At 48.3% G+C, this 22,881-nt stretch overlaps 3 protein-coding genes across 3 annotated transcripts; all 3 read left to right on the plus strand.

The window, feature by feature from the left end:
* Window positions 1-25: 25 nt before the first annotated feature.
* On the plus strand, window positions 26-1,602 carry ltc4s (leukotriene C4 synthase). The gene is made up of 5 exons (XM_029165302.3): window positions 26-244; window positions 400-499; window positions 575-645; window positions 716-797; window positions 969-1,602. Exons 1-5 carry the CDS (start codon window positions 175-177, stop codon window positions 1,108-1,110), a joined length of 465 nt encoding a protein of 154 aa, XP_029021135.1. The 5' UTR covers window positions 26-174; the 3' UTR covers window positions 1,111-1,602.
* A 1,615-nt stretch (window positions 1,603-3,217) lies between these two features.
* ccdc69 (coiled-coil domain containing 69) lies at window positions 3,218-11,455 on the plus strand. Its single transcript, XM_029165768.3, has 9 exons — window positions 3,218-3,384; window positions 6,809-6,869; window positions 7,419-7,597; window positions 7,982-8,069; window positions 8,149-8,222; window positions 8,338-8,439; window positions 8,507-8,626; window positions 8,698-8,795; window positions 9,131-11,455. Exons 1-9 carry the CDS (start codon window positions 3,364-3,366, stop codon window positions 9,294-9,296), a joined length of 909 nt encoding a protein of 302 aa, XP_029021601.1. The 5' UTR covers window positions 3,218-3,363; the 3' UTR covers window positions 9,297-11,455.
* Window positions 11,456-13,894: 2,439 nt separating this feature from the next.
* Window positions 13,895-21,846, plus strand: emx3 (empty spiracles homeobox 3). Its single transcript, XM_029165848.3, has 3 exons — window positions 13,895-14,697; window positions 19,388-19,572; window positions 20,499-21,846. Exons 1-3 carry the CDS (start codon window positions 14,328-14,330, stop codon window positions 20,661-20,663), a joined length of 720 nt encoding a protein of 239 aa, XP_029021681.1. The 5' UTR covers window positions 13,895-14,327; the 3' UTR covers window positions 20,664-21,846.
* The last annotated feature ends 1,035 nt before the right edge of the window (window positions 21,847-22,881 follow it).

Here is a 22,881-nt window from a genome sequence, read left to right on the forward strand (position 1 = left end):
CTTCGAGGCAGAATCAGCGGTTTGCGTTCGTGGACCGTTAGTGTCGTTCGCACCTGGGCGGTTTCGGTGCTTCTGACGTGATGAACCCAGGAGGTCACAGGTTCCAGCTCCGCCCTCCGCGTTTCCTGGGTCGTGCGGCTCGCGTCCAGCTCAGTCTCCGTCCGACCTGCAGACATGCTGGACGCGGCGCTGGACGCGGCGCTGGGCCTCGGCGCGGTGACGGTGCTGGGCGTCCTGGAGCAAGGTGAGCGGCGGAAGCGGCCGGTCGACGCGTCAGGACGCGGTGCTGGTGTGGGCTTGAATTGTTGAAGAGTTAAACACTCACTCATCATCTCTGAACAAAAGCAGCATGAGAAGAAAGCCTTTTAGCAGCAGACTAACGTCTGTGCGCATGCGCAGCCTACTTCTCCCTCCAGGTGATTTACGCCAGGAGGAAGTTCTCGGTGTCTCCGCCGGCCACGACCGGACCCCCGGAGTTCGAGCGCGTCTTCAGAGCACAGTCAGTTACTGCTGCTGTTGGTACAGCACGGCCTCTTCAGGTGTTGTAGTATCGTGACGTGTCCTGTGTCCTCAGAGCAAACTGTTCCGAGTACTTTCCCATCTTCATGGCAGCGCTGTGGACGTCTGGACTGTTCCTCAGCCAAGGTGATGAGACGTTCAGGGCCCTCGTTCAGGGTCGGACTCCCGTCTGCCAGTAACGGTGTGTGTGTTGCAGGTCTGTCCTCGGTGTGTGGGCTGCTCTACCTGTACGGACGCTTCCGCTACTTCTGTGGATACTCGCAGTCGTCTCAGGGACGGTACGAGGTTCCACCTGTCTGCTAAAGACTTCTCTGCAGTGTAGTTAAGATGAACGAACCCAGTAACTGGTTTTGTGAAGCTGTGAATGGGTTTGGTCTTAATAAACTGACCACAACTGTGTCTAAAACATCTGGACGTTACCGACCAACAAACTGTTCTGTCTGTTTCAGTCTGGCTCCGCTGTACTTCAGCGCTCAGGTTCTTTGGGTTCTCATCGGGTTCTCCTCTCTTGGCATCTTCCTCTCGTTCTGCCGTATTTACCTGGGAGTAGATCTGCCGCAGAAGCTGCTCTCCACCCTCGACCTCGTCTGAAGAGGAGCAAAATTATCTGGAGAGGTCAAACGGTGATGGGGCATTTTTATTGGTGATGATGAAATATTTCTATTTGTTTTCAGTTCTCATTTAAATCAGTTTCAGGTCTGGTCAGAAATGTTTTCAGTATCTTAATAAAACGAGTGTCGGGTCATTTTATTATCAGCTGCAAAACCAGTTTTATGTGTTTTATAAGTTTTGATTTGATTTTCTGTCGAGGTTTGGTCAGCAGGCGGCGCCCTACGATAAGGTTTCAGCCTGAAAGTTAAATGGAACCGAAGGTCTCAAATACTTGAAAACATTTAGAGCTCTTGTTCCTGGAGGAGGAACTTCGTGTTGTGTCAGTAGAACCCCGTTCTGTGGCCATTACGGCTCCAGGATCCAGCCACAGCTCAGTGCCTGATGATGTCCACAGTCTTTGTGTCGTTAATGCCTCCGTTAATCTGTGATGATTAAACCACAGTGGTCTGAAATAAAACTGCTTCACTCTGATACAGTGTTTGAACATATGCAGAAAAGTTCACTGGGAAACTGCGTCACTGAGTCGAGTTGGGTGTCATTGAGTTTTCTAATCTTCACTATTTATAGATCAGCGCAGCCCCAAACACACTCACCCAGGTTTGTACCAGCTGCTCACACTCCGGAATGTGTATTTTTAGCAGCCACTTGTGGCTCTGACAGTAGCAGTTGTTCCTTTCAGACTAAGTTTCCATCTGAAAGCAGCTGCTCCACTGTCCGCAGCGCCACCTGCGTACCTGGACCACGCCCTTCTACCTGAATGGCCACGCCCTCCCCACAAACCCCTCCCTCCGTCTGACTTTTAATGGGTCAGAGTTCACATAAATCATTAATTATTCATGAATAATTCATAAACCCCCTGGTTTATATTTAATGTATTTAATTGGGATGTGCTTTTGGGCCTTTGTGGCTGTACCCGGTGTTGGTCTGGACCACGTCTTCCTCTAAAGCACTAAAATGATTTAAAAGCACGTGAGCGAACAAATTCCCCCGAGCTTCACTGGAGAACTGTAGAACTCCGATCCAGGTTTGTTTTGAGTGTGAGGACAGACCCTGAGGTGCCAGACATCAGATGGGAATGAAAGAGTCCTGCAGATCAGCAGAAGCCCAGCAGAACCAAGAATGGACGCTACAGCTGGTGATGCAGAGATCACAAGACTGAGACTGTGACCCGTTCACGTGCGCTGGGAGGTTTTATGGCCAGTTTAGTGCCATCCTTTTGTTACCTTTAGGCTTTTAGAGCCTGATGAGTGTGAGGCTGTTCATCATCTCACAGTGTGACTGGGAGGTGCCACATCCGGTTCAGTGACACACACTAAGCACAGCAGTGGCTTCACGCTGCATGTGTTTGATGGGCTACGAGCAAACGTCCATAAAACAGGAGCAGCAGCCTGCAGCGACCCAGTGGTTCTAGTCAGAGCTCGGGCCTGGAGGTGATCTGTCCAACCACAGGCAGCAGGAAGCAGCAACGTGCCCACAACATTAACACAAAGAGCTGAAGCACTTGTTTATATCACTGTGTTTATTAGTGATTTACCCTGTTTTTGTGAAAGAGATGAAATATTGTTCACGGTCAAAAACATCACGACGTTTTAAGCCTAAACTCTAAACAAACCCAACCGGATGTTTCACGCTGTGAAACTCGTCTACACAGGTTCTCGCAGCTTCTATCATCATTACGGTAAAGTTTAAACCGCACAAAAGGATTTGCTACTGCGCATGTCCCAGTTTGACTTTACGATGCCTTCAGGACAGAATTGTACAATGCAGAGAACGTGAAGGCAATCTGTTTTATTACCGGTAGTGTAGTGCTCTTAAGACATGAAGAGATGCTTAATATCGGCTTCAAATTAAATAAATTATATTTTGCGATTAAACTCATGTTTAAAGGCAACATGTAGTATGTTCTAGCGTTCGTTTATTCATAATTGAAACATCGGGTTCATCAAGGTTTTAGGCCTGTTTTAAGCAAATCTTTCTGTTCCCTACAATATAGTTTCTCTTTTGGCGTATTTATACTTTTAAGCGTGAGTTGTGGCGACGAGCCCACGCTGAGTCCTTGAACGCAGCACTAATAGCCCCGCCCCCCGTGGCAGCCGACCGTAGCGGTGCGTTCGTGTTTTTTTAAAAGTTGACAACAGAGGGAAGAAGAAGAAAAGAAGAAGAAGCGGCGGCAGACGACGAGCAGCAGCAGCAGAAGGTTCGGAGGTTCTGTGCGGCTTCACCGGAGGAGGAATGGGCTGTAGTCATAGCAAGGTGAGCAGAGTCGGTAGAACTGGACCGTGAGTCCACGTTCACGAACTGGTTCTGAGCGCGCCGGTTTTTCTGCCAACATCTGTTTCTCATTTTGTTGCGTCGTGTCTGAATTTCCGCGTTGAAGACTTCGCGGCTGATACATTGTGGCACAGCTGAACTTTTCCCCTCGTTTCTAGTTCATCAGTTAATCGATGAGTGTGTGAAACTTCACCAAGAACGAGGATCCACATTTGCCCAGTTTTTGGATCCGAACCGGTGTCGGACTGTTTACTTCGTCCTGGAGCCTCCGTGTGTGACAGCTGTTGTCTCGCTGGGTTTCTGACGCGAGCAGCTCGGCTCCGCTCGACTCGGCAGAATCACAGCTCCGCTCTGAGCGGAGCCGATGGGACCGTTTCACCTGCAGCTGTGATCTGGGCTGGACTGGCTCATTGGTTCCACCTCTATGCTGATCGTGACACTGTCTGGTGTCTGACTGACGCTTCTCAGATGACTGGTTCTGGACTCCGCCACGTGTGACTGGACCCAGCCTTTTATTGTTAACCTCTCATAACTGTGCTCAGGTTGTTTCTTCAGTCCTCACACAAGCTGTTGCATAACCTGAAATCCAGTAAGTCTTTGATTAGCCCAGAATAGCAATGGGCGGGTCATGGAGAGCTGGACTGGCTGAGCTGCCTCAGCCCGGTCCAAACAGCTGATTGTGGGAAACTAGAAGCCTTTCTTTGACCTTGTCTCCAGTGAAGGTGTGGAACCTCACATGTTTGAGATGCCGACTCTGGAGGGAACTGATTGAAACTATGTTGGGAATTGCCAGCAGCAGTTTGCAGCCAGATGTGCAAGTGTTACGCTGTGGTTCTGGGCGTTTGTTGCTCATGTTCCAGCAGAATGTTGGGGCGGTGTTGTGGTTCCAGTGTTTGCATCCTTTAATAGAAGCGTATGTGGCGACGTGCGCTGCTGTAGCTGTCGCTCCGGAGTGAGAAGAAGGTGACGCGTTCAGACTGGAGTCTGTTTGAATGTTCGGGACTTCAGCTGCAGCCAGCGCGTATTTTCCAAACGCTTTCCTCACACTCTTGCTTTTTGGAGTTTTTTTAATCCGACGTCGGCTTCGTGCTTTAACACCTCAGGCATAAACTGAGCCTGGAGCTCAGGCCTGCCGGCGCCTGCGGGTCCGTCGGACCGGAACACCATCTGTTGTTTGAGTGCGAATGGGAGCTGGAGGTGAGACGTGACCTGCGAAGCAGACGAAGCGCCTCGTTGGAGCTCAGCGTTCACACCTTCCGCTCGGAGCAGGAGGCAGTGGATGGTGTGATGAAACCCGGGTCACGTTCCGTTTGCTGAAACGGCAGCAGGGCTGTTTGTTTGCTGGTCCGCTGCTGAAGCCCAGGAGGTCTGGACCCTGAGGACCGGCCGCTTTACTGGAAAAACAGCATTAATCACAAAGTACACGTTCATGTCACAGGTTTTGTCCATGGCTTAAACACACGAAGCCAAAAAGAAGCACATTCCTGTTCCTCCATGTGCTACACAGCCCCCGCGTCCCGGGTTTGGGCTGGGTCGGGCCAGTACAGACTACATGAGCCGTAGCCAGGCAGCGGGCCTCACCCCCTGGCATCTACACATACGTGCAGGCAGCTCCTTCATGGCCTGAAGGAGGTGAGCACGGATATGAGGTTCCAGCTCCACGCAGCAGAACCGTGTTAGAAAACATCAGGTTGTTTGTGAACCAGTCACATGATTCCAACCACCAACACGGTGGGGCTCCACAGTGTCTGACTCTGACGTTCTGTACAGAGCAGCCTCGCTGTGAGGGAGCAGAACCGGCCGGTTCTGAAGGTTCTGATGGTGAGGTCACGGTGAAGCTGCACTCGTTTGTCACCGTGGACACGTGGTCGACTACAGTTCCCTCCAGACTGCTTGTCTCCTTGGCCTTCCTCGTTCTCCTCCTCCTCTTTTGTCCTTTATTTCTCAGTGGATCCATTCTTCCGTAACTCAAGGAACCCTCACATGGACATGACTGGGTCGAGCCACCGACGCCGTGGTCAGGGTGCTTCAGGTTCTTACAGTGCAAAACAAAAGCAGCTGCTATGAAGTCAACAGGAACAAAGGTTCTGCTCCCACTGGAAGCGGCGCCATACGAGCAGATGGCGTCTGAGTCCTGCTCCTTAACCGACCACACTCTTTGATTCATCTCTGGCCTCAGCGCCCTTTACGCTCTTCTCGGCTCCTTCAGCTCACCGTCCAAATTGTGTGTTTGCTGCTAAAACACAGACCGGAAGACGTTGCTGGTTGAGCTCGGTGAGCGGCTGGTTCTGGTTCTATCAGGTGGCTGGGACACGGGCCGCTTTCATTCCTCTTTGTTTAGCTGCCTTGTGGTTTTGGAGTCGTTGGAGTCTGTTGTGCAGCAGCGCGTGTTCCTGACGTGGGAGCAGCTGACAAACAGCTGCTGCACTGACTGAAGGGAAGCAGAAAGGCTGAAGGAACCGTGTACCTGCAGGAGGCCACACGTCACCTTTGGGGAGAGGACGTGCTGTAAACATGCCCACATGGAACCCGCAGTTTAGTCATGACCTGAGCTTCTGGGAACGCGTCGTTACCAGCTGAAAGGTCAGAGGTCACCTTTGTTCATTCCGTGAATGAAAAGAAGCGCTGTGTGAAAGGGTTAGAGTCGATTAGAGTCTGGTGATTAGAGAAATGTTTCTGTTCGTGCCTGTTTAACAGAACGAGGTGCTGCTGGTCACAGATCAGCTGATCCGCAGGCGCTGTGACATGGCGCTCGTCCCTCTCTCCCTCTGGCTGCGTAACGGCAGGTTATTCACGTTCCAGCTTCTTCTAGAACGTCTGCTGCTGGCGAAGTGTTCAAACCCTGGAGGAACAGGCTGGTTAGGATGAGGAAACCACACTAGAGGCCTCTCTGCTGACGCCAGGCGTTGGTGGATGGCTGAGCGCTCATCGAGCCACCACACGTGAGAGGGGATCCAGCACACGGCTCCTCGCTGGTCCTGGCTCAGTGTTTGAGCTGCTCTGGTTACGTAACGTGGGCCAAAGTGGAGGAAAGTTACAGCGTCAGTCATGTGAAGACTAATGAGACGCTGGCAGGTCAGGTTCATTAGCTGAACCAGAACCCTGTTAAATAAACCCATGTATGCACATGTTCCAGGTTCGGTTAACTGTAAATCACTTGTTTCATGCTGATGGACGCCACCCGTTTGAGTGGAGGTGGGTATTTTTGATGTTCTCACTCCCACCATTCGCTCAGTGGCTGAAGCCTGAGCAGTCATTCGTCACTTCACACGTCTCTGAGGCGTTCAGGGACGATGCTGTTGACAAAAAGTGTTTTGTTCAAAGATGTTTCAAGTTTTTGTCCATGGGTCTGTTGTTTGTTGTTGCTGGAAACAAACCCTTTCTCTCTCTTATTTGTTGTTCTCAGAAGAAAAGCAAAGGCAAGAAGGCAGAGAAGTCACAAAAAGAGAAGAGTCTGCGAGATGAAGGTGAGTACCTTCACTTCCTGTTCCTGTGTGCATTTAATCCATCACAGCTCATGTGCAGCTGCACTAAGGCTTTAGCCAGGAGCCTGGAGGAGGACTGCTTCCCTTCATTCCAGCGTTACCTTCACAGTCAGGAATGTGGCTACTCACTGATTCCAGCTCTTAAACAGCAGCTGAGTCCAACTAAATCTAATCTTTGTTTAAGTTCTGTTCATCTTCAGACAGGTTTAAACCTGTTTCCAAATCCTTTTCAACTGTGGATTCATGAAATCACATAGAACCAACAACAGAGTGGTGACCCTGTGCCTCGACCTGGTTCTGATGTTGGCCTCTAGTGTTTCTGCTCAGTAACAGATTTCTACATTCAAGTCTTTGCATTGTGTGCTGAGAGTCTGCAGACATCAGGGTCCAAACCCACGACGTGTTGATGACGTCATCGTCAAGTTTGGTTTCAGAAATAGGTTAAATCACTCAAAGTTAAGAAAGTCACTCGCCGTGTGGTAAGAACAACAGAAGCATCTGATCCACTCACTGCGTGGTGTCCGTCTGCAGGTAAACGCACGTCGGGGGAGCCGGACGTCTGCCTGGAGAAGCAGGTGGAGCGGTTCGAGTGGCAGCTGAGGATTCTGAGGGAGGTGCTGTCGGCCGATGGGAACGCGGAGAGGGCGGCGCTCCTGCGAGAACACGCAGACGAGGACGTGTGCGCCCTGGTCCTGAGCATCCTGGACAAGGTGAGGAGTTCCAGCCAGAACCAGCCACAACCAGCCACAACCAGCCAGAACCAGCCAGAACCAGCCACAACCAGTCAGAACCAGTCAGAACCAGTCAGAACCAGTCAGAACCAGTCAGAACCAGTCAGAACCAGCCACAACCAGCCACAACCAGCCACAACCAGTCAGAACCAGTCAGAACCAGCCACAACCAGCCAGAACCAGTCAGAACCAGTCAGGCGCGTACGGGGCCGTGGGACCGAGGCAGACGATCCGCTGCCGGAGCTGTTGGTCCACCGGGCTGCTCCCACGGACGCCGTCGTGCTTCATGACGTCCCCTCAGGGATCTGTGAGTTTGATTCAGCTTGAGGAGATAACTTCAGATTCTCCTGATGGGATTTTCAGGTGAAAACGGAGACGACGGCCGACTTAAACGTCCTTTATGAACAGAAGAATAAAACTGTATCTGAAGAGCACGAGAGACTCCTCGAAGGTAGTGCGTGTGTGCATATGTGCGTGTGTGTGTGTATTGTCATTACATTTATCATAATTTTGGTCTTCTTTTCCTGCAGATGTGCAGAGAAAACACGAACAAGAAAAAAATCAACTGACAGAAACATTTGAGGCTGCAGAGAAAAGCCTGAAGGTGAGAACACGAACAAATCGAAGTCAGGAGACCTGAACGGAGCCGAAGCTGCAAACTCCTCCCACAGCTTTAAATCATCCCGTGTGATGAGTTGTGGCATCTGCTGTGTTTAAAGGGGGAAGTGGAGCAACAAGCTGCAGAGCTGCAGGTTTACAACGAGCTGAGGAGAAGAGTTGAGGCGTCAACATTTAAGAAAGACCTGCAGAGGAACATACAGGTAGGTCTGCTCGTGGTGCAGCTCGCCGCCACTTTAGGCTGGAAAGTTAAATGATTGATGCTTCCAGGCCCATGGCACCCCAGGTGCATTCTGGGAGTCGGAGCAGGAGTCCCTGCTGTTTGTCATCGAGATGAAGAGCGAGCGTGTGCAGGAGCAGAGCAGGAGGCTGCAGCAGATGGAGGCTCTGGTAGGTGCTTCGAGGTCAGACCTCCGTCCAGCTCTGCTCAGGTGTGTTTGCATCACGTCTCCTCTTCTCAGGTGGAGAAGAATCTGGCTTTGGAGGATCAGATCATCCACGTCCTGCAGCAGAACGAGGACCTGAGAGTCCGGATAGACAACTGCCAAACTCTCATCCAGTAAGTGCCTCAGTACATAACAGAAGGCAAAGATGTGGCGCCACCTGCTGGACACTGTACAAAGGTCCACATTAATACCAACCTCTCACCAAGCACAGAACATTAATGTTAATAGTTACCCCAGTCCCTCACTGGGATCTCCTCACTGGGAACACAGACTGATCTAAATGTAAAACCTGACTCTTTACTGTAACTTTTGCTTCAAACGTGAAGCTTCTTCGTTTGAGTCCATATTTTTTAGGTTAAACATGCTTTTAAACAGGTTGTTTTTATAGACACTAGAGATGATCGAGTTTTTCCATCTTGTTCTTACCTCTTATCCTTTGCTTTCTCAGGCAGTTGTCTAGAGACCAGCGGGACCTGAAGGTGGCGCTGGAAAGGCAGGTGACTGTAAACCACACGCTTTCTCAGGAAAAAGAGCAGCTCATGTTCAAGCTGCGACGCAGAGACTCGTGCTCGAGCCTCCACCTGCCCCCCGTGGTTCCAGAGATCACGCCCTGAGGACTGTCTGGGTCTCTGTTCAGCAGCTGGTGCCGTGTTCAGGTCGGGAGGCTTCAACAGGACTGTTCCTCACCAGCTGACACAGGCTCGAAGACCTGGACACCTTGAACCCACTAAACCCCTCTAGACAAGATTTGAAGCTGGAATCTGAGTAAATCCTGTACTGAGCCAGAACAGTATGGACCTCGCATCCTGTGGATAAAGGACTGCTCTCCTCTTGGGCGTTTTAATTTAAATGCAGACCTTTTTACGGATGGATCGCTGTACGTTGGAGAAACAAGTGTTTGACCTATAAAAGGAAAAACCGGTATGGATGAGCTAAGGGCCTCAGGTTCACCAGAGAATCGTACCCCGCCCCAGAACCTGCTGGTACCTGAGATTCACCGCTGCTTCCGTGCTCGTCATCGTTAGCACAGACATTTTTCATCTGTCTTTGTAGGATTCATTAAGTGAAACTTAACAGTCACATTTTCACGTAGCTTTTGAATCTTTCTCAGCTGTTTGAGCTTCCTTCTCTTTGAACTTTGAGGTTAGTCGTTCATGCTGAGGTTAACCAGGCCACACGTGCACCAGGCGGATGCTTGAACTGACTCCTGTCGTGTTGGGTAAAGTTGAACTGCTGACTGCAGTTCTTCACTGAAGTGCCTCCTCCTCACGGACCTGAGTACCTAGTTACTGTAGACCAATCGATGCCTTTGACAGTTTCAAAGCCCTTGTTGCTGTGGCTCCTGGACGACCGGTTTCCACTGAAACTGCTGTTACATCTTAGACTGATGGAGGACTACACAAACTTGATATTTAGAGGCTGCAGCAAGAAAATAATATCTGTAATGTGCCTATAGTTGTAACTAGAGATGGAACACGTCACTGTGATGCTGTTCCAGATGTTCAGATTCATGCCCACACTCATAGGCTCATTTGGTGGGACCTCCTTTCTACCAGTGTGTCAACCCTAAGGAGAAGCCAAACATCTGAGTGAGCAAAGTCAAACTACTTTTAGATTTAAATTCCTGATGCATCTGAAATGTTCAGAATCCTCCTTGAAACATGGGAGCGTGATTTGTATGTGCAGAAAAGCCTATGTTGTACTTCGCAGCATGCTAATGTTAGCGTGCTAACAGCTGAACATGCTTAAATGTGATGTACCTAGCAACATGCTAATGTCAGCGTGCTAACAGCTGAACATGCTTGCAACGTGTGTGTGTGTGTGTGTGTGTGTGTGTGTGTGTGTGTGTGTGTGTGTGTGTGTGTGTGTGTGTGTGTGTGTGTGTGTGTGTGTGTGTGTGTGTGTGTGTGTGTGTGTGTGTGTGTGTTAGCGTTCAGTGAAAATGAAAGCTGCTGTAATGCATGCCACTTTAGCTCCTTAGTTCCACTGATGGTGGAAGTTACAGTACATTGTTTCAGCAATTATTGCCAGCGGGTTCCACCTGCCAAGCTAGCTGATGATTTCCCATTTTGGTTCTTACTGATCCAGAAGAGCCTGAAAAGTTGTACATGTTTTTGACCAAATATTAGAAATGAACTGAAATGAAAGTTTTCTGATTGGTTTGTAGCCACATCATGCAGCTCCATCAGTTCAGCTCAGCAGGTTTCCTTTTCCTTGGTGTGAGCGTCCTTGTCCCAGCAGATGATTTTGCTCATCATGATCATCATTTGATTTTTATTTCTTTCATGGTCAATATTTAAATTTATTTTAAAGAATAACAAAGAACTACTTGATAAACAATCAGCAATTGCTGTAAACTGTACTTTTAGCCTTTAGAAGCTCGATAACGTGGTAAATGTAGATACTCTTTTCTTAATGACCGTTTGTGTTTGTAGATTTATTCATATTTGCCAAAAACATTACTTATTGTTTAAGAACTTTCTACTTATGCACCAGCACTTTGACCAGGATTTTACGAGGACTTTGTATTAGATGGATTTTTCTTTTCTTTTCTTCTATAAATTTGAATTTTCTCATCTTATTTTCTTGGCTAAATTTGGGTAAATAGAAATATGATAGTTCTGTGTTAAATAAAACTAAAAAAATTACCATTGTGACTTGTCTTTATGTCTGTAGAGGAGTTGATGTTAAACTTGTTCTGTACAGCAGAAATGGATTTTGTACTTGAGCCAGAATTAATTTCAAACATAAAATAAAACCATTTTTTTCAAAACATTTATTTTGTAAATCACTAAAATGTCTAAACCTTTAGCTTTCAGAAAATCTAATCAGGTAAACGGTGTTATTTAAGACAAAATACTTACCTTAAATATTTACCTAACAATAAACAAGTTTGCATTAGGTGAATTCTGATTTGTTGATCAAAAGTAGAAGTTGAAGATGATTTAACTGTTGCAGACTAATTCAGGATGTAATACACATGACTGGCCACTAGAGAGAAGCAAAGATGCGTTTGGGTTTTTTCTGCTCAGCAGTTCAAAAATGTAACCTTTCACCTTTTGTTTAAAAAAAGAACAACTGCAGCCAAAGAAACAGTTGTTGCCCACACATCCACCATCAGCTATAACCAACAGGAGGCGTCACAGGGAGGAACACCTAAGCGCAGGTCGGAGGGCCAGTGGTTCAGGTACCTGTGTGACCTGTGATCATTGTAATTCACCTACAGTGAACACAAAGTGTGGCCACTTTATGACGGGAACAATCGGAGTTTGGAAGATTTTAATTTGTCAAGAGCTTGACCTGTTTTCTGCGTCACGGATCCAACTGATGAGAATCAGTGTGGTCACTGGTTTGTATTGACCTTTTGATCCACGTTCAGAGTCTCAGGTGGATCTGACTCAGACCTACATTTAACAGGTTATGTCATTACGGTGAAAAGAAACACAGTTTAATGTGAAGACGGATGTGCCTTTGTCAAAGATGCACTTTCTGCTTGACTTCCTGTCAGGTTAGTTCAACAGAGTGAGGAGGCTCAGGAGACCCAACACCCTCGACCTGCACTTTCAAACCGCAGCGCTGAGCGTGTGAAGCGGATGTGGAGGCATCGGCGGCGGCTCTTTGACAAGCTGAGACACTGCCTGAGTGTGAGTGTGTGTTAGCTACGGGTCACAGCCTCTGCTGGCGTGTCGCCGTGTTCCCATGACACTCTGCAACCACCTGGAAACACCTGAGGCAGCGAGGAGGGTGTGAAGAGGGACAAGCGATCTGTGAGCGACTGCGGGGGAGGAGGTCGGGAGGGGACAGGCGCGGAGACCGTGACGAGCAGCAGGTCACTACCGTGATGTCATCAGTGACATCACGCGCCTGCTGTGGCGCGGCCGCGTCGTGTCACCGGAGCTGCTAGCGACACGCTGAAAATGCTGGCTAACGTTGGGCCGTGAGGGAGCACCTGGCGAAGGGGGCGGGGTCACGACAGGCCAATCAGAAAACGCGATGTGACCAGAAACAACATCAAGATGCCAACGGCATGTTCTCTGACCAGAATCGTGCATGTGTTGGACTCTCGGCCCGACCTCTGCCGGGTGGGGTTGAATCAGTCCAGTTAGTCCTTCTTCTCTTTAACACAGGCATCTCTGACACCACAGAAGCTCCGACTGTATCATCATTGTTGCTGTTTCGCTGCGTCCTCTCTTCTCCCCCCTCTTGAAAATTTGAAGTGCCCTTTTCACGTGCAACATAAAGAGGAGAGATTAGAAGTGGAAAAAATAAATTTGCAGTTATTTCCTGTTAATATCTTTCCCTTGTTGGACTCTAATGAGGAGTCACCCCTTCACTTTAAAGAGGCTTAGCAGCAGTGAGCTGGCTCCAGGCTGCAGGCACAATAACGACGCACCCGGAGCCCCGCCATCACTCGCACCACTTAATTCCTCCTTTCAAAAACGCCAGAGGCAAAATTAATAGATGCTAATGGTTGCCTTCAATCAAAGCCAAGCAGGATCCCAGTCTGCCAGTAAGGCCTATTAATTAACATGTGGGGGCGGAGGGCAGCTCAGTGAGGCAGGATGGGGAGGGAAAGGGGCCTGCGTTCACAGGGCCTCCACAGGGCAGCCTGCTGAGGCGGAGGCAGGAGGCCTTTGTGAGGCTTCTGAATGGGCTGCCGTTTGTCCTGCAGGTCCCAAAGCTGCTCAGGAAGAACCGGGCCGCACCGCTCGGATCTGATACCCACAAGGTCTGATGAGGGGAGGACGATACAGAACATCGCTTTATTACCCTTAGACCAAGCCGATGATGGGTTCACCTATAAAATACATGAATAGGGTAAATTTAAAGGTGAATCTCAATGTTACAGTGCCTCAGAGTGTGTGTGTGTGTGTGTGTGTGTGTGTGTCAGTCTGAGTGACAGGTCACAGACAGAACAAGGCAACGGACCCTGAAGGTCAAAGGTCCTCTTTATCAGAGAGCCTGACAGTCTTCATCATCATCATCACCACCACCACCGTGTTCTGTTGGGAACTGTAAGGAACACCATCATCCTGCTTCTTTATCCTCTCCCTCTTCTCCACCTTCGGATCCTCTCCTCCCCCTGCTCCTTATCCACTCGATCAACAAAATGGCTGTCGGAGCGGAGTCTTGTGCGCATGCTCAGCGCACCTCTGCCGGGGAGGGGAGGGGAGGGGAGGGGAGGGCAGGGCAGGTATCTTTGAGCAGCCAGTGGCCTGACAGACACTCCCGACTCGGCTCGGCTCGGCTCGGCTCGGACTCCAGCATGTGGCGACAGGAGGCGTGAGGAGACACCGACTGCTCAGAGCTCCGCCGCCGCCGCCGCCCGCCCCGACCCGGCATTGGCGCGGCACTTTGACCGGACACTTTGGGGAGTTTGGTGATTTTCTCCTGCAAGAAGCTGCGGAGCGAAAAGGGCCGAGACGCCGCCCGGACGCAGGTGAGAGGCGGCGTCACCCGCTTCCAGGTGCAGACATCACGCTCTTCTTTCGGCTTTACGCACACGCGCGCTCCGGGGGAGTTATGGCTCCGCGGACCAAGTTGGGCTTCTGAGCTGCCCTGATTCCGAGGAGCTGGACTCGACGGACGCCGATTTGTTCGCATCGTCACTTTTTTGCTCCTCCGCTCATCGCCAGGTGCATAAAATGTTCCAACACAGTAATAACAAGAAGTGCTTCACCATCGAGGCTCTGGTCGGGAAGGAGACGAGCGGCGGCGGCTCCGGGGACGAGCCCATTCGGCCCACGGCCCTCAGGTTCCCGGAGCCCCTGCACCCGGCAGCCGCCGCCGGCGTCTTCGGCACCTGCTTCCAGGGCAGCGGGGGCAGGACTCTGTACTCCGCGGGGCCGGACGCGGTCCTCCAGGAGCCCGGGAGCCACGCGCAGAGCCCCGGCGGGCTGCCGCTGCACCCGCTGCAGATCCCCCCGCAGAGCTTCTTCAGCGCGCAGCACCGGGACGCGCTCGGCTTCTACCCGTGGGTTCTGCGGAGCCGGTACCTGGGACACCGCTTCCAAGGTGAGCGCGGGGCTGAGATTGGAGCTCGCTGGTGTGAACTTTCCATTTTGGCTGAACGGCACGTTACGTCACGACCACGGCGTATTAATAAAAACTAGAAAGGGAGAATACAAATCAAAGTAAAGCCCAGTGGCGCAGCAGTCTTTTGATTATTCGCGTTTCGCTGATGCAGACGAAGAAATGTTTTAGATTTAATGCTTCGCATTATTTAAATATTGTTTTCCGTCATTAAAGCGGCGCCAGCAGCAACACAATCAGTCGCTTTGGGGAGTTTTTCACTTACTTTATGACGAACCGATTAATACAGAACCATCATTACGATTCGTTTCCACCGCTGCAGTTGTATTATTTCCGTTCCTCTTCCCAAATGTCTTTGTTCTGTAGTTTGGTTCCGTCCAAATGTGGACCCGTTAGGGTTTCAGTACGAGGCCGAACCGACCTGACGCGTTCACAATCAGCTGCTCGAATAAATTGTGTTATTATCGAAGGCATTATTTTTTTGATGCGCTGATTCCCGTTGTTTAATTGCAAATGTAAATTAAAATGTAAATATCACACGCTGTTGTAGAGGCCGAGCGCGCGTGACACCGTTTACTGTGCAGTTGATGCTGTGCAGTAAAGACTGGAGGAATTTGACCTCTTCTGACGTCTCATTACGTTTCTGCACTGCTTTGTTCACTTGTTTTTAAGGAAATTTTAAAATCTAAAAAAAACGAATAAGGCAGAATTGAGCCACGAACTCCGCTCCTCTTTTTTATGCATTTTAATTTCTTTAATTAATAATTAATCCAGCATTTGTAAGCGAAGCTTCTTTCGACTTCAAGAAATTTAAACATAAAGCTTCAGTTTAATGGGGACGCGACCCAGCGTCGATTATTTATTAATATTTTAGAATACGTATATTATCATCAATATTATCAACATTGTCCATATTATTAACAATAATAATAGCTCGTACGTAAAATAATTACGAAATGGTTAATATATGTATGTAATTATATATATATATATATATATACAAACATACATACATACACACACATAAAATGTTGATTTTTAGCAAATACATAAACGCATTTATTAAAGACCATCAAGGAAAAGGCAGCTTGATCTGCCTCTGAAATTACACTAGAAAATAATTTCCCACTCAATGAATGAAATGAAAGTGCGCAGATCCGAGGCCTGACGCCGGAACCTTTGACTCAGAACTAGTCCGTGCTGCAGGTGAAGCTGGCGGCGCCGCCGACCCACGAACTGACCCGGAAACAGACGAGTGATAGTTTGCTGCTCCACATAGTAATTGAGTAAGTGGTGACTCTGGTTCTGGTTGTTCTGGTTCTAGGGTTGCTGTCAGTGTCTGCGTTTAGTCGAAGGAAACAGTTCGAACCTGGTTCTTTCCTGCTTCAGTCATTTTTACTTTTATTAAAGTAAAAGACTTGAGTAACTTTGTTCAACGAGTACAAATCATTTTTTGTCTATTATGTATATTTGGAATTTACTACATTTCAAGCTGCTTATTCCATTGACAGAAAAACAAATTTGAGTTTAATCAAATTTAATCTATATTATATATAACTAAACTTAGAGTTTTAGAAGCAAATTTCTGAACTGGTTCTTTTTTTCTGGCTTCGGCTGAAATCAATCCACTGTTCTTCTGTGTCTTCATATCAATAACTGAAGCATTTTATTCATTTGTTTTGATCAGAAATTTAATAAGACTGGCCTCTTCTTGGTCATACTTGTGTATTTTATTTTAGTACCTGTGTGTATCTCCAAAAATATTTTAAGTTCAGTCATCAAGTCTGACGGTATGCATTAAGTCTGGTGAAGGACTTCAGCACTGATGGGTATTATTATTATTATTATTATTATTTGTAGTAGTAGTAATCAGCAGCTGGTGATTTTAAATTTTAAACTTTGTTATTAGAATCAGAATCAGCCTTAATGGCCGACGTTGCACAGGACAACCAAGGAATTATATGTGGTCTGACTCTTGTGACTGAAATAATTACTTACAAATTTAATTATATTTATTAACAAAAATGAACAAATAAATCACACGGATCCAACATTTACTTAATTGATTCCCACTTGTGCCCATTTGTGAACAGTAAGTAAAACTAATTACCTCATAGTAGTAATACTTTACTGGAGGCTTGTATTTTCTGTATTCCACTACTACTACCATTACTACCACCACTACTAATACTGCTACTACAGAGTGTATATTCCACTACTACCAGCACACGGCGCGTGTACTCCACTACTAAGAATAAGAATAAGAATAAGAAAACCTTTAATAGTCCCGCAGTGGGGAAATTACCTCTCACAACAGCAGTACAGATGAGCGAGAATACAGGTACAGAACAGTTTGTGTTGGCACAGTACAAAGCAGTACAGTACAGTACAGTACAAAGCAGTACAGTACAGTTAGAGTGAGCATGAGGTCATTGCAGGGTTATTGCACAGTAATGGGTATAAGATTTGTACCGGTAACAATATACATGATTGTTCACAGATTTACACAAATATTGTGCTATTGTACTACTACCAGCACACAGCGCGTGTACTTCACTACTAGTACCAGTACACAGCGCGTGTACTCCACTACTACTACCAGTACACAGTGCGTGTACTCCACCACTAGTACCAGTACACGGCGTGTGTACTCCACCACTAGTACCAGTACACGGCGTGTGTACTCCACCACTAGTACCAGTACACGGCGTGTGTACTCCACTACTACTACCAGTACACGGCGTGTGTACTCCACTACTACTACCAGTACACGGCGTGTGTACTCCACTACTACTACCAGTACGCAGCGCGTGTACTCCAGCACCAGTACGCAGCGCGTGTACTCCACCACCAGTACGCAGCGCGTGTACTCCACCACCAGTACGCAGCGCGTGTACTCCACCACCAGTACGCAGTGCGTGTACTCCACCACCATTACCAGTACGCAGCGCGTGTACTCCACCACCAGTACGCACACCGTGTACTCCACCACCAGTACGCAGCGCGTGTACTCCACCACCAGTACGCACACCGTGTACTCCACCACCAGTACGCACACCGTGTACTCCACCACCAGTACGCAGCGCGTGTACTCCACCCCGTCCCTCAGGCTGCTCTGCTCGTGGGGTCCTTTTGTTGTGGACCCGCCTCCTCGCCGACAGGCCCGGACCTGCTCCGGTGCCAGGGGAGCCGCTGTGCCATCTGCCCCAGCAGCCTCTTCCTCTTCATCATCCTCCTTCTCACGTGTTCTCAGCTTTTCCCTCCAGGATACTGTGAAGGTCCCCGGTGTCACTTGTACTACTAGTACTACTTCTAGTACTTTTGCTGTTGTGGTACTCCTGGTTCTAGTACACTCTGCCTGATGTGTTGGTTGATGTTCAAGCATCAAAGAGCAGCGACTGGCTGAGTCTCCTCGTTTGATTGACAGGTCACAGATCATTGTGTTGTCATCACCTGCCCGTGTTTACATTCTTCTCCTTCCGTCATCACAGCAGCTGAAGCTCCAGAGCTGGAACAGCTCGATCCGACGGAACAGTTTGTCAGCGTTAATCTGGGGCCTGATCCGTGTCTGTGGTTGGAAACGGGCCCATCATTAAACCAGTAGCTGGTCAGAAAACACAGATGAGCCAACTGGAATTAACTTTGGGTTATTTCTACTTTCAGTCCCCAAACATTGGTCAGAAGGTGACGACGTGGTTCCGCCGCTGCCGGTTCCGCCACTGCCGGTTCCGCCGCTGCCGGTTCCGCCGCTGCCGGTTCCGCCGCTGCCGGTTCCGCCTGCCGGTTCCGCCGCTGCCGGTTCCGCCGCTGTCGTGTCGTTTCCCCTCATTATCTGCTTCCACGGCGTCTGCAGCTAAAGATGCTTCGTTGGGTTTTGGTTTTTAGCTGCAGATGCTTCTGAGTAAAATCAGTCAAGCGCAGGGAGTGAAACTGGACCAGCAGCTTCATGGCAGCGGCGCGGCGCCACCTGTCGGAAGCCGTTTGGCCTCGCTGACTCCAGGTTGTTGACCTGCAGGACTGTGGCGCGTGGTTTGAGTGTGCGTTCGCTGACTCGGCCACCTTCATCTCCAGTTATTTGGCACCCGGCGCCGGCCTTTGCATATGAATATGAGTCGGTTCTGAGGCCGACGCGGCTGAGAGGCCGCGCACGTCTCGCCGCCATTGTCTGGGCCCGTCTCGCGCCGCGGGACCGCCGCCTCTTTGCTTGACGCGTGTCGGCGGCTGCGTCGCCTTTCAGCCGAGCTGCAGCGGTTGAAGACGAGTCGCTGGTGGATTTGTATTTATGTAAAATACATAGAAAGATTTACGTGCGATTTCAATAAACAGACAGAAAAATGAAGCAGATGTCGAACGTGTGTTTAGAGACAAACGCAACGACACAAACGTCCATTTTCCCAGACGTCTGCGCATCAGCGCGGCTGATAAACAAATGAGCTTCTGTTTTGATAAGTTGCAGTGATTTAACGGGTCACAGCTTCGCTGGCAGAACCACAACGCGCCACACGGGTCTCTGCTCGGAGGCGTCCGGTTCAGTGCATCGGTCACACACAATCAGAACGAGGAACCAGTGGTGAGGATCCCCCACGGTCCAATGGGCTCCCGCCAGAACCACCAACACATCCTGATGTTCCATCATGACTCTGACCCGCGTGTTTGCTTGTGCCGCCTACAGGAGACGACAGCAGCCCAGAGAACCTGCTGCTCCACGGCCCCTTCTCCAGGAAACCCAAACGGATCCGCACGGCCTTCTCCCCGTCACAGCTGCTCCGTCTGGAGCGGGCCTTCGAGAAGAATCACTACGTGGTCGGAGCCGAGAGGAAGCAGCTGGCGAGCGGCTTGTGTCTGACGGAGACGCAGGTAGGAACAAGAAAGCAGAACCGCTGGCAGAACCAGCAGAACCCACGGAAAGAAACACGCAAAACCATCTCAGTCTGAATAGTCAACAGACAAGAAAGAAACAGACACAATGGATTCATGAATAAGAAGGAATCCAGAAAGATTCAGAGTCAGTGGGTGAAAAGCAGGACAGATGAAAGCTTGACTTTGTAACAGAAATCAAAGTATTGAGATATTTTGGTTGAAAAGCTTTTTCGTGGTGGCCGTTTCCTCCCCCGTCTGTCATCGGGTTCCTGTGACTCATCCACAACTATTTCTGATGAGTGGCTTCTCATTTAGTTCTGAGTCGGTGCTGATCCAGACGCGTTCAGGGCTCATCGGGACGTTTGGTTACCCGTTCCTGCAGCATCGTGAAGACGTTAAACGACCACTGCATCAACAGACAGCTGAGCCGTCACATATCGTCGCGTGCTGCACAGAGTTTAGGACAGAGGATTCGGCTGCACATTCACTCGAGTTGTTCAGTGTGAGACGTGTTGTTCCGTCGTCTGACACCACGGTGAAAAGTAGGAGAACGTGAAAACAAGTGGCTGTAAACGACCCGCTGAATCAGCCTGGATCCACGTCCGCGCGTTACGTGTCCGGTCAGAGCAGATGTTCTGATGGACCGGGTCCATGGGCCCAGTCGTGGAGTTGCACCAGTTCAGTGCTTCAGCAGTGAGGCCGTTCAATCAGAGGCGTGAGCTCTGTGACGGCCATCAGCTGAAGAGGAACGCGACTTCTTCAACCCACAGCACGGGCGTCCTCAAAAACGAGCACTGTGAGGACTCATTACCCACAGTGCTTTGCAACCTCTGCTCCGCTCTGAAGTTGCCTTTGTTCTTACTGTGTAAATGCAGCACTTTGAGTGAAGGACTGATGTACTGACCCGTCTCCACCCGTTGCAGGTCAAGGTTTGGTTCCAGAACCGTCGGACGAAGCACAAGCGCCAGAAGCTGGAGGAGGAGTCTCCGGAGGCGCAGCAGAAGAGGAAAGGCAGCCAGCACGTGAGCCGCTGGCGAGCGGCGACGCAGCAGGGCGGCGAGGACGTGGACGTCATCAGCGAGGACTAGGCGCCGCCGCCTGGGCTCTGCTGGACCCGACCAGAACCTAGGCTAAAGAGCAAAGCAACGGCAGCACGGATCAGTGAACACAACCTCTACACTTTGGTTACAGTTCAGATTCTTCAAGCTTCAGCAAAAGGTCCCAAATTAAATTAGTAGATAAATGTAAAACTGACCTGAGAACAGATCCAAATCCAGCTCTGCAGGATTTAGATGCATGGACACACTACTCACCCTGTGGCCCGACCAGTCTCTGCAGCTGTATGCAAGCAGGAAGTCAAAGACGAGCTCCCTGCTACAGACACGTGACGACAACTGGCTGCGAAAAGAAGCAGGAGTGCGCTGTTTCCGGCCGGACTGAGCAGAACCAGGCTTCTGGGTCGAGCAGCGCCGACACGACTGAAGGTTCCTGAGCGCCCGTGTGCGAGGTTCCACAGGAACCAGTGTTACAGAAGTGATGAGAAGGTTCGAGGACTCGATCATTTTGCTATTTTGAGTTTTTTTGTGTGGCTTTGATATTTCTTTGCACCTCGTTGGTTGTTTTGTCAGTTTTTCTGTTTACTCTTCACTTGAGTTTAAATCCTCACACTTTCTGATCGTTTCTGTTGGGGACCGTAGACAATCTTTCATTCGTAATGTTGCCGCCGCTGGTTTTATGGGACGTCCCTGACTACGTGGAGACCAAGGGAAAGGCCCATGTGATTAATGGTTCTTTGGGTTGCTGCAGTTGCTGCAGTTGCTGCCTTGCTCAGTGGCGCTGCGACACTCGGCGAATCCTAGAAAAGTCTCAACTGGTTTGACTTTGTTATTTTGCTGGTAGTTTTGTCTTATTGGAAACAAACAAAAATGTAGGTATTTATGTAAAATGGATTCGAAAAGTATTCTATGCATTTGACATGTACATAACGACCACGATGATGAGGATGATGATGATGATGATGACGCATGGCCTGTTTTGTTCGTTTCTGTCTCGCATCAGTTCATCCGCTTGTTTCTTCTTCCTGGACACATTTACCTCATCTCTTATGTAGCACTTCTATTTCTTCTTAGGTCAGATCTATTTTTTCATTGTGTTAGGACTGAATGCACTAACTGTACAACTGAGACAAAACAGAAACGAAGACGCAGCCTTTGTACTTCCTGTGTTAAGATTTGGAAAAATATAAATAAAATAAAATAAAATATCAAAAGCTTTTTTGTGTGACACCGTTTTTTATTTTATTGATCGTTTAGAATGTTTTTTCCTAATTAAACTAATTAAACGATGTTTGTCATAATGAAACTAACGTCGTCGAAATGTGGAGCGCAGACTAGAAATACAAATGTATGTTTTATCTTACACTAAATATTTTTATTTTTGGAATTTGATGTTAAATGTGTAGTACTTTATTCTTTATTAAAGTTTGAAAAATGATTTAAATGATTCAATAAATTGTTAAAGTGAACTTGAAAGTATTCATTTGAACGAAACGACACAGGCTGAACATAAATAATAGTTTATATTTTCAAGTTGTAGAATGAGTCATTGAACATTATTATTATTATTATTATTATTATTATTATTATTATTATTATTATTATTATTATTATTATTATTATTATTATTAAGCACATACATACATAAATCCTTCGCAGGCGGAACACGTTCCAGCGCCTCTTCCTGCTGAGCGGCCGCCAGCTGCGGCCTCGGCTCGGTTCTGGATTTGAATCTGTACTATAAAAACACCACAACCGGTAAACATGCTACACGTTCGCATGTTTATGAGGTCGAAGCTTTTCAATTAACTAAATGCGTTTGACCGGTTTAAAGCATTTTTATTATAAAGTTCGATACGTCAATTGAAAGGGTTCGTTAAAAACATTTTTTTTACCTCGAATGCAAGAAAATGTTACGTTTTTAGCAAACTCATTAAATAAAGTTTGAAATATATAATGAAACATTAAATGTTCATAATAAATCTGATAATAAATGTTTTCAAATGTTTACTGACGCGTAAATGAGTTGATTGAAAAACAGCGCCTCTTGGATTTGGAAAAGGAAACACTAAAGGAAACCGTTACATGTTACATAGTCTATATTTTCTTTATCTGCATATATCATATTTTACTTAACCCACAACCTGTTTCCTAAAAGGCCCAAAAAAGTTACGTATGCAAAGAAAGAAATGTTCACGGAACCAAAAGAGGGTTTTTGAACAATCAGAACCTGCAGCTTTAACATCGATGT

This window comes from Betta splendens, chromosome 10, assembly GCF_900634795.4.
Source record: "Betta splendens chromosome 10, fBetSpl5.4, whole genome shotgun sequence".
NCBI classification, from domain to species: Eukaryota; Metazoa; Chordata; class Actinopteri; order Anabantiformes; family Osphronemidae; genus Betta; species Betta splendens.